Here is a 12,111-nt window from a genome sequence, read left to right on the forward strand (position 1 = left end):
AACTGTGTACTGTGTACTCCAGTCTCTCCTGCCATAAGCACACGAAACTGATGGTCAGTTATTAATGTTTTTAACAGACATTTCATTTTCTAGAACCAATTAATCATACAACATGTTGCATCTCAAACTATTAAATGCATCCCATACACTACATTTTGCAGTATTTCAGTATCAGCTATCAGGACGAGTTAATTTGAACTTCCCTGAAGGGTCAGGAATAAACCAGTTTTCCCAGAGATCAGTGTGGACACTGGGGTAGTCCCAGGGTTTGTATCTCCCATTCCAGTGAAGTAATTTAGCTTCTTGAAGAAACTGCTCTGAGTAACGGGCATCAGGACTCCAACCTGTATGGGTAGATTTAAAAAAAAAAAATAAATTGAGAAATGCAGGTTTTGATAATGGAAGACACTGTAGAGTGAGTTAAATTCAGGTGACTTTTTTTTCAGAAGTAAATTAACATGAAAGCATACTAATCACACGACTAGTTGTATGATAGAGTAGCTTTTTTCAGCTTGATGCCTTTTACATTGCATCAGCAAAACTCTCAGCAAGATTACTCTCTCAAAGTTTCCTCTTTTAACACTTAACATCAAGGCATAGCTGCAATTAAAAACAAAATAAAATCTATTCATTTTACCATAACAGCTAAGTCGTTATGTTTTTCCTAGAAAAATGCACCACTCCCAGGTAAAAGGTAACTACATCCTCCAGAATGCTGACAACAAACACTGCCAGGCCTCCCCTTTTCTTCCACTGCACCTAGAAAAAGACTTTTTTTCAGTCTCTCACTATATTCAGATATTTAATATTATCTTTCCATGTAAGTGGCACATGAGGTAAAGTCATATAAGGTCTTGCACTGGAATCTCACAAACAGTTAGAAATTAAACTTACCAAGATGCCTTATGTGCCACATAGGATTAATAGAGGAATATTTTCCATGAAATACAATCAGCATTGGAGAGGTTGCCACGCCTCCTCCAAGAGTGCTGCTGTAGAGGTTTTCCCTGCAAAAGGAAAAATAAAAGAATATGTTCAAAACATCAAGGAATCTTTAGTACAAAAGATACAAAAATACATATCTGGCAAAATTCAAAATCATTTTGAACAGATCAGTTTTCAGCATAGGCCTTCCTTGTGTTAATTGATTATATTTGCAACTCCAATTCCCATGGAGTGAATTTTTTGCTACCAAGTAAAGTGGGAGTCAGACTCAAAATGAAACCAGCTTTATCTACACACAGACTATAGACCTCAAGACTGACAAAGTTAACTGTAGGAAAAAAGCTGTTAACAAAGCAAACATAATTTAGCCGGGTTTCTTAAGAAAATGTACATTTTCCCACATTTTTAATTCCCCCTTTCTTCCTCTTTCTCCCTCCCCTAGCTTTTAGATCTTTAAATTAACCTCCAGCTGGATTTTGTGAGTATAAATTAGTATCTAAAGATTATCCATTTCCTATGAATTTTGTGATAAATCCAGGGCTAGATCAAGCCTAACCATGGTAAGAGGACACGTTGGGAGGTGGAAACTAACAAGCAATGGACACAGCACAATAGCACAAACTAATCAGTCTGAGTTTTTTTTATCTTACTAATTTAAACTTATTCCTTTGCAGAGAAAGAAAATAAACAAGTTTTCAAATACAGGTTAACAGGGAAGTAGTTTTAAAAATGGTGATTGTTTCACTGTGTAACAATTTATCTGTGGTCAATAACAAAAAGATACAATGTAAAATTTCATCTACTAGAGAAAAAGAAGTGTTTTCTATTGGTATTTTAAAAAAGATGGTATCCAGTTACAGCCTGGCTGATGCTACAACAGAAGAGTCCCCAGGCAAAGAAGGAAACATTCCTCCTCCTTCAAGCTAGCCTCAGGAAGGGAAGATCATTCAGTGGCTTCATCCCAGGCTAAGTTGGCCACCCAAAATGAGAACCACATGTTCTCAATGTCCCTCAGGATTAAGTGTGGCTTGTGATTGAACACAAGACTAAAATTCCAAGTGGCCATTTCCTGGTACAGAATTGGTCAGATTTAAACATAGAAATGCTGGAACATGAGTTACTTCACTTGACAAGATCTCTAAAGAAAGACTGCTTGGGATTAAAAAAAAAAAAATTGTAAGAACTTTTAAATGGAAAGTTAAACTGTAAACCAAGCATTAAAAGTAAAGTGCAAAGCTAGATTTCTACACATACTCTACATTTCTTTGCATCCACTTTTCCAACTGCTTTGTAATCCGCTGATGTTTCCATTCAGTCATGTTAGCAACAATTACTCCAGGATTAAAGGAGCAGGTGCTGGGGCTGATGCCAAGATCTCTAATGGCTTGCTTTCTGTAGTCCAGGAATCCCATGTATGTGTTCTAAAAAATAAAAAAGTATGTTCATCCCCTATGAATATCTAAAAGGATACATGTAAATACACCTCACTCTCACTGAGGAGACTATCTCTCCCAAACATGAGTTTCTAGATGGTGCTTACCTATTGTGAGTCCAGTATGACAAGGATGTAAGGCAGTATTGTACCATGGAAGTTTAATAAGGCTTTTCCCTTGCTATATTTTCTTTTGGTAGCCCACACTAAATCATGCAGCATCACAATTGTACCACTACAAAAAGTCCTTAATTACATGTATAGCTATTACAAAGCTATCTATCTATATACATAAAACTTTCACTTTGGGGAAAACACACAAAATCGTCTTACACTTCTGGGCAAACACATCCATTATTAGAATTCCAGAATGGCACCTTACCTGCATCCCCACACTTCTAACCATTTCATGTGTAGAAGGCAGATCACAATCATCTGAAAAAGCAGCTGCATGTCCAGGAGCTAACTTAGTATCATAGAGTTCCTGGATATCACCTGATGACGGAAAGGTCACAAGCATCAGACAACGCCCACTGCACTGCTACAGAGCTGATAGGTCTCATAACTTACTTATAAACACACCAGTTTTTAAGGATAGCTCCTACTGAATTTTGTAATATGGGAGCATTTTCAAATTTGTTCCTGGATGCCTAAGGTCTGTCTTTAGTCATTATCATTGGTATTCAGTACATTCATATTCTGGTTGTCCAAAATCAGCTACACCAGAAACTGATAGGACTGTTAATAAGCCTGCTTACAATCTTGTGCATTCATAGATCTTGTCTTTAGAGAGGGAGGGCACAGGCAACTTTTTCTGAGCCTTTTCAAGTTCCACAAAAGTGCCAGTTCAATGTCTTGCACAGATGAGGTTTTGCCTGGTGTTATGGTGTGTGTGTGTATATATATATATATATACACACACACACACACACACATATATATATATATATATATATATATATATATATATATTTACATACCTCCTAGGAAGATACCTGGATTCCCACAATGGCTGATTGAAATGTGCCTGTCACTTGACCATCCCTGGTGGCTTCACAGCCCACCCAACTCCTTCTTGGTGGAGGGAAACATTGAGGTGCCAGGCATTACACTCATCATCTGACTGTCAGGAACCCAAGATATGCCAGAAGAGTTTCAGGGCAGGTAAGAAGCACAGCACTGCCACAGCAATTGACTGAGCCTGCATCCCAACCCTCTACAGTTTCCAGTTTTACTTTTGCTTTCATCTCTTATACTTCTTGTACTGCTGGTGTTTTGCCAGGCCAAACAGCTGAATCAGCTGCTTCTGCAGCAGCACAACTGCAGGTCACACATGTAAGAGGAGCTGCCTGGGGACAGGAGAGGCCACTTGGTCAGCAGCACCTACCATGAGGTGTAATGTGAAACTGCACCTTTATCCTTTATTTATTGCAGCTCCAGAATCACCATCAGCTGGCACCCCCAGGGCAAGAGAGAGCCCAGGGCTGGTGAACACAGGCAGGGGTGGGCTCAGCTTGAGCTGCTCCTGAAACTCGAGTCTAAATGAAGACCTGGAACTTTCAAAGAGTTAAATATTGCTGCTGACCATGGATGACAGACAGAACAACAAAACAAAAGCAGAGATTGCTACTGGAAACGCCCATGTTGGAGAACTATGATAGATGGTCTGTGGCAAACTACAATGAAACAGGCAGAACAGATTAGTTGTCTTTAATAAAGCAGCAAATAGTGACCCCTTTAAGTGCAGGTGGTCTGAAATCTGCCTCTAAAGAGACAAAACTCTAAGAAGGTGCAGAAAAGCAGTGGAGAATTATGCTTTTGTCATGTGTAAATTCACTGGTCTTAACGTTCTTAGAGCAAAGACTAATTTAGGCCAAAAAAATTATTGTAGTTATACTCAGTCCTTTCCAAAGGAAATTTTGCCCACCAGGGTTAAAGCACAACACTCTGGTTGAAAAGTATTTTAAAAGAACAAGAAAACATGATAAAACTAATATGAAGACAATAGCTCTACAGAGAAAAAACCCAACAGCTGGGAAACAACAGAAAAAACTCACAAGAAATTAATATTTTTAAAAAAATAATTGGTCTTCAAAAAGAGATTACTTTGATAATAAGAAAAAAGTAGTAGATTTTTTCAGTATTTGAATGTCTTCTAATTGCTCCCACTTGACTAGGAACTCTGAAATCTTTGTGATTCTCTGCACATTGCCCTATATTCTGAGCTGAAGATGCTCAAAACCATATTGTGAGTGTTTGGAGCTTCCATTCTCTTATTTGAGTAAATTCCTCTCACTCTCAAGAACAGCAGTTCTGGATAAGGAATTGGTAGCATTTGTGAGAATTTAAATACTAGCAGGAAATACGTGTCACACACTTAATAAAAATTGCAGCATCTGAGTGAAATCCATGGTATCTTTCAGCAATTGACCAGAATCAATTAAAAAGAAACCCACATGCAATTTTGATCACAAATTATTCAAAATATATGCAGGTAAGTTCTTCTTCAAACTTCTATTTAAACAAACAGATTTTTTGCAGTCTCCCTAAATTCAACACTCCTAGAAGCTGCCTCAGTTTCTATTATATCTCATATTTCCAAGTGGTTGTAAAAGCTACAATAACTTTGATTTTAATTCTGTTAGAAACTGCTTTTTATACAAGAGTTTACCTTGAACAATGACATCATCATCCAAATATATTACTTTCTCATGTTTCTGGATAAGCAAAGGAAGATAAAATCGAACGAAGTTCAGCTATTAAAGAGAAAGAAAAGGTAAAGACTAAATGGTAAAACTGTTTAATGCAATAATCTCACACTTCTATTAAATCTCTTAAGCTTCTTCTCTATTAACTCAGTTGGAATGTCTCTCTTTATTGAGCACTAATTAGTGGGCATTTGCCTCCTCCCCCACAGCTTTACTACTATCTCAAAGCCAGCAGTATTACAATTATTGCTGTTATTATTTATCCACTATGGCCCTAACCATGCAGCCTAAAGCTGTTTCTTCCTCACTGAATCTTTTAGGCTGTAAGGGGCCTTTTGAGATGATTTTGCTCAACCCCCATCTTCAGCAGAGTCCACTTGAGCAGGCTGACAGGGACCATGCCCACCTCTGCAGATGGAGACACAACAGACTTTCTGAGCAACCTGAGACTTTTAAACTCACGCTTTAAAAAGCTTCTCTTTAGCCCAGAGGGAACTTCATGTTATTTGTGCCCATTGTCTCTTGTCCCTCCCCTCAATGTACTTATACACATTGATAAAATCCTCCTGAATCTTCTCCAGATTGAAACAGCCTCAACTCTTTCAGCCTCTCATAGAAAAGATGCTTCAGCCTCTTAATCATCTTTGCAGGTGATGTTGGACTCGCCCCAGTAAGTCCATATCTTCCTTGTACTGGTGGGCTCAGAACTGGACATGGCATTTCAGATGCAGCCTCACCAGGGCAGAGCAGAGAAGAAGGAGCACCTTTCTGGACCTGCTGCCAATGCTCTTCCTAGTGCATTTTTACAGTATACATCACACCAAACACTTGAAAATGGAATAGTATCATCAATCAACTCTAAAGGAATGATTTGACTGGTGGCACAGATGTGGGATAACAACTTCTACAACAGCAATGAAGAACAGAGCAGAGGGAAAGAGGACTGAGAATGTAAGAACAATCATAAGAATTCAAACCATTTTACTCAGGCCCTGCCTTCAGAGGGGTCCTAACCAGATGCCCAGTGAAAAATAAAAAAAGAGCAAGGATCCAGAACAGTTGCTCCATGTATTCTCTCATGTTTTCAGCTATTTTGAGCTCAAGGGATTTTCTGACCTAGATGTGATCTAAATATGAACTTTGATCCTAAGTGAACCCCTTTACATTTTCACATCCACAAGACCTTTCAGCAAGGAATTCTAGAGATGCAGTACTTACTCATTGCATGGAAAGTGTGCAACATCTCTTGTTTATGCCATCTGTCACTTGGACTGATTTCATCTAATTTCATGGTCATTGGCTCATGCATTGGAAGAGGCATATAAACACACCCCTTCTATGAAATGGAACAGATCTAGGACATTTGAACCCAGATTAAGTATTAAAAACCCCAATAATTTGTTAAGTGGCATTCATTGACTCACAGGCTGCCGTAGTTCAGGACGTGATGCATCTTGTCTGATTTTTCCTTTTAGTACCATAGGATTGAATTCCACAACCTTAAATTTTATTTCTTTCAGTTTAGAATTTTCAATCCATTTTCTGCGATGGAAAGACGCAATAAAAGAAATATCAAATCTGTGCCAAGTACTTCCTGTATGAAATTCACAGACTCTTAGGAGAATAATAAGAGACCTTGAAAGCTCACTTGATCTATTCTATCCCAAGACAGAATCATTTATGTCTACAGCTATTGCACACAGACCTTTGTATAGCCCTTTCTTAAAATAAAATACAAAAAAATCCCCCACAAAACCAATATCCCACACCACTCTCAAAACTTCCATATGTAGCTCAAACAGTTAATCTTTCACCATTACTTCAAATAAATTATATTCTAAGTTTTCTCACTATAATTAAAGATGATTATTTCTTATCCTATCTACAGTGCTTTTAAAGCTGACATCATTTTTCTCCCTTTCACAGCTTTATGTTCTTCCAGATGACTTCTACATCACCTCCTAATTATGTTTTCTTTAGACTAAACTAATTTTCTTTTCATATTTTTGTCAGATTTCTTAACACCACTGTTTGTTTTCTCTCCTGACACAAATTGTGGGTACAGAGGCTACAGAAGTGATGTAGTCAGAGGTAAGAACTGCTAAGAAATGTTTCAGTTTGCATTCACAACTTGGTCCTCCTCAAGGCAATGTTTGCAAATTTGAACACTGGAACATAATGAACAGAAACTTCATGGAAGGAAATTAAATGAGAACTCAAGGAATGAAGTGAAATTAAAAGAAGGAACATGAAACATAATTAAATTAAATTAAAAAGAACAAAAATTGTAATGAAGTAAAATAAATGAAAGGGAATGGGATGAAATTAAGTTGATGCCTTAAGTTTTAACTTTCATATTTTCCAGATTCTGTACTGCATTAGTATATAACTCTGAACTTGATATCAAGTATTAGCAACTTCTCCTCACAGTTTAGTTAGACAAATCAATCTTTTTCCAGCCTGGGAACCAATGGCACCGTTACAGTTTCAGGCCCAAAAAGTGCAAACAACAGCAAATTGAGGAGAGCAGTCTGGGAGGGTGGGACTTCATAACCTGAAGCTGTAATTGGACAATTAACCTCCATATATAAATGGACCAAAACTTACAAAAGTGTGAAAACTCGAGACCCATTGTCACAGGCTACATCCATCTTGGGTGTGGCCACTGCCGGGCTCTTGGAGTGCCCAAGGTGTAACTTTGAAAGCCTTTTCAATAAATACTATTTTATTCCTTTAACACTGTCCAGCCTCTGTTCTAGGTAGCTTCTCAAGGCATCAATGTGCATTGAAGTGAGATGAATCCTCAAGAAATTATATTAATTGGAATCTTGAGATTTCATTTCCTTTCATGAAAGGAAGTAAAATGAGAAATTAAGGATTAAAGCAAAAAGGACAGAAAGGAAAAGAAAATATAACACAGTGAAATTGAGAAAAAGAAAATTCTGAAATTAAGTGAAAACAATTAAATTGAATGGAATGAAATGAAGAGCTGTGAAATGAACTGAAAGGTAATGAGATGGATATTCATTGAAATCCTGAGATTTCATTTCCCATCATGACAACAAGAATTCTCATTTCATGAAAGGAAATGAGAAATCAAGGAATAAAGTGAAATGGAAAGAAAGGAAAGTCATCACAATAATTTTTGAGTCTCTTTTTCTAACTTTAATACATTATCTTGACTGAAATTAGCTTTAATCAGCAAGTTTTTCTACTGTGAAGCTGAAGACCCAGCACCAGAGGAGAGGTATGTGCAGTGGCACAAAGGGGGATAGTGACAAGTAGGCAGTGTAGCCCTGCCTTACTACAGACTCCTCTGCAGCCTGTCTACAAAAAGCTGAGAAGAACAGGTATGGCATGGCCTGGCTATTTCATACCCCTTTTCACTAGTCATTGCCTTATGGAGGACAAAGTGGTCCTTTTTCTATCACAGAGAATCCTGGGGGTTTCTACCAACACCACTATATTTCCCTGAAAAGTCCTCTGAAGTCCAGAAGTGGTTATGCCTGTGCTAGGGGGAACAACAACGTGGCTCTAAGTACAGCCCAGAACAAAGTAAGGCTGGTGTGTACCGAATATGTGGGATGGTTGTCTTCAGCCCAACGATGTAGAACAAAACACTGGCCTCTGTGTTGCTGTAGATGCTGCTGATGGCTGCTACAGCTGCACCCATCCTGCCTGCAGCAGCGCAGATCACCACTGGGATTTCTTCTTCCATTTCCTCAGGGCTCTCCAAATCCATTTCTACAGGAAACAAACCCATTTTACATCAGATCTGGGTCACAAAAATGACTAAGCATAATCACAAGCAGTGGAATAATTTTATCACCACTCCATTTTTCCTTATCACATCTACATACATCTCCCTCTGGCAAGGCACATAGTTTGATCTGTTGCTAATCCAGAACCATTTGCAGGTTGACTGGACTGTTGGATGCCTCCAAACAGAATCAATAAGAGAGCTCTCAGCATCTTCTACTCAGCAGGGGCACAATTCAGCCTGTCCTTCATGTAGCTGCTTAATCATATGAAATCTGGAGAAGTTTGAATATCTTTGAGACTTTCACTTCTCAGTTATATTTAGTACAAATTGAACAATAGGTTCCAAAATTATCAAAGGAAGGAGGTAAGTCAAAGAGAGAGTGCAATTGCATGAGCTCCACTTCTTAGACAAGCTGGCTTGAAAGGAAGAGTGCACAAATTTGTACCATCAGGAAGTTGCTAATGATATAAGGGAAAAAACCCAAACTATACTGAATCAGGTCACGTTCCTGCTAAAGATTTTTATCCCTGATTAGCAGTGATTAACTTAAAGAACTTAAACTGATATAATTATACTGATTAAAACATAACAATTACAGTCGTAAGAACCCCAACAAAAATATACTGAAATTATTTATGTCAAGACAGATTTTGTTTGCCTTGGGAACAGTGAGTAAGCCATAGATAAACATTTAATATTAGTCCAGCCTTATTAACACTAGCAGGTTTCTGTCACTGTAAAAATTCCAGCTAAAACTTCTGCTCTAAATATGAAGATTTGATGGTCTATCTGAAATGAATAATCTGGCCAAGAATATTCCCAAGGAGGCAGGTCGTGATCAAAGCTTATTAACACTTGACAACTCCAATCTGTTCAGCTCAAGTAAGGATAAACTCCAGCATCCATCTACACCAGTGACATCCAGATAAAAACTTAATCAGAATTACAACTCTTAGTCATCACTATCAATCTTCTATAATTTTATTCAAGTAATTCAGAAGCAAAATGTTTTTCATCCCAGACTATATGCAATAGTGTGAGTAGCTCATTACTGCAGGACAAACAGGATTCAATAAGGTGAAAAGTGCTGTTCAAGCTAAGATATAAGGAATAAAAAACAGGAACATAAATGAAACTGAAGTGCAAGTCACTTACCTGTTTCATTTCTTAATGCCAATGGCACTTGGTGAACTTTGTTGTACAGAATAGCGCACACAGTTAAGACAAGAAGTAACAGTAAGATGTGGTTAACTGAAACAAGAGGGAGAATGTGTTAACAACAAGTGGAATAGCTAATTCCCAAATATCTGATTAAGGGAAAAAAAAAATCCAGTTTGCAACCAGTACAGATGATAGAAGGATTCCTTTATCTATTGTGTTTTTCTCATGTTATTTGATCAAGCTAAAAATTTTACATTAGAAACACAACAGTGACTCTCCTTTATTAAAGTAATCCCCAACTGTCTGATTTTCATGGTTAATTTGCTCACTAAATCATAAGACTCCCAATATGTATGGGTTATGATCCTAGAAAATATACTTTTCTCAATTTTACCAGAAACTTGGAACATTTTTTTCCCCTGGCTAGTCTGTTGTCTGTTTACACTCACTTAATGAGTTAATTGTTTTTATGTAGCCCTTCCATTCTGTCATGTTTCCCTGATAAAAATTCTGACACAGGAGAATTTTTTTATCTATTTCAATGTTCAGATCCCGAAGGTGTATTTGAGCAAAACCCTAAAAATTCTAGAAGAAGAAACCTGCCATGCTACTGAAACCAGAAATGTTTCAAAATGTTTGCAAATACTTAACTTGACAGGATAATTTAAAACAGTAAAATCAAAGCGTGGTAAAAACCTGACTGTATATTTTGATTTATAGTTCCTAGAAGACTGTGCTGTCCAGGTTTAAGCCACTCAACACAAATCAAGCATGTGCAGGTGTTGGGAGGGTTCAGCAAGCACAGCGGGGAAGGAATATATTGCCCTCATCAACAGTTACTTTGATGCTGGGTGTTCTTTGTTTCAGACTACTTTTGTTACTTTTGAACTACCATAAAATGTGTTTAAGGTGTTCAAAAGAGCAAAGGGAGCCGGGTTTTGATCTAATTTAATGAAAATGGCCAACTGGCCATGAGACTTGATCAAAACTGTTAAGCCAAACCTGCACTAATATAAACCAGCTGAGGAAAAAGCCCACTGACTTCTAAGAAATTTTGGGCACATAAGTAAAGACAAAAGTCCATTTTCACTCACTGACCCTTACAGCTGATGAGAACCCCAAAATTCTTGGGGCCACACCTCAATACTGAGTATGAGCATTAATGTGCAGAGCTCTGTAAAATTCAGTTTCAGTGCTCTGGGCATAATACACAAGAAAAAAAAGCAGCCACTTGCAGTATTGGTGGGAAATCTCACAACCTCCAGCCTCATGCAGTAAAGCATTGAGTAATTTTAAATTAATGTGAATTATGGCAGTATCTTACATGGTTCACAGGAAAATATTTATTTGTATACTTAAGCATATTTTACTAATACTGGAACTATAAATTTGTATGCAACCATGACAACAGTTGCATGGGAAATTTGATTTGACATTTCTGTCTTCTTTTAAAAAATACGTCGTTCAAATGCTTTTAAACTCTCTTACTTTTCTTTAAAAGAGCCATGTGTCCTGTTGGATGAGAACTGTGATCTGTGGTAAACTAAAATAAAAAAAAACAATTAAAAGAAAAAAAAAAGGAGAGAAATATCATTAATGCCAGAAGTGAACTCTAGTCAGTTATATAAAGGTCTAGGTTTTGGATTATCACATTTCACTGCTGAACTGGTAAAAGTAAAACTGCAAATAATATCTGGAAATATGTTTTTGTTTCTGAACAAATAACTAATATTATGGGATAGAAATGTTTTAATGAATAATTCAAGCAACTTATAGGTTGTGAAAAACATTTTCATAAATCCCATCTGATCATCTATGTCACTAGGCGATTTTTAGCACATTTTAAGGTAACATGCAAAGAAGTATTAAAACACTCACTAATGAAATTTAGAAATATATTTATCTCTGATTTCACCTCAAACATAGTAGCTATAATAATACTAATGTCTTGCTGGAGTATGCATTCCCAAACATATGGGAATCTTACAGCAGGGCAGTGTCTTCTAGACCCTCAAAAAGTTTCAACGCAATAGTGCGAATATTTTCTTACAGCCATGACCTTCCAGGGTGTGTAGTGTGGCTTGTATTTATGAACATTTTTT

At 37.3% G+C, this 12,111-nt stretch overlaps 1 protein-coding gene across 1 annotated transcript; it reads right to left on the minus strand.

Annotated features, from left to right (window-relative positions):
- Window positions 1-171: 171 nt before the first annotated feature.
- On the minus strand, window positions 172-11,516 carry GLT8D2 (glycosyltransferase 8 domain containing 2). Its single transcript, XM_062491267.1, has 9 exons — window positions 11,498-11,516; window positions 10,004-10,099; window positions 8,658-8,829; window positions 6,510-6,627; window positions 5,049-5,133; window positions 2,760-2,872; window positions 2,200-2,366; window positions 895-1,007; window positions 172-344 (listed from the first exon to the last, which is right to left on the minus strand). The coding sequence occupies exons 1-9, from the start codon at window positions 11,514-11,516 to the stop codon at window positions 172-174; spliced, it is 1,056 nt and encodes a 351-aa protein (XP_062347251.1).
- Window positions 11,517-12,111: the final 595 nt, after the last annotated feature.

The sequence above is a fragment of the Cinclus cinclus genome, chromosome 4 (genome assembly GCF_963662255.1).
Source record: "Cinclus cinclus chromosome 4, bCinCin1.1, whole genome shotgun sequence".
Taxonomy (NCBI): Eukaryota; Metazoa; Chordata; class Aves; order Passeriformes; family Cinclidae; genus Cinclus; species Cinclus cinclus.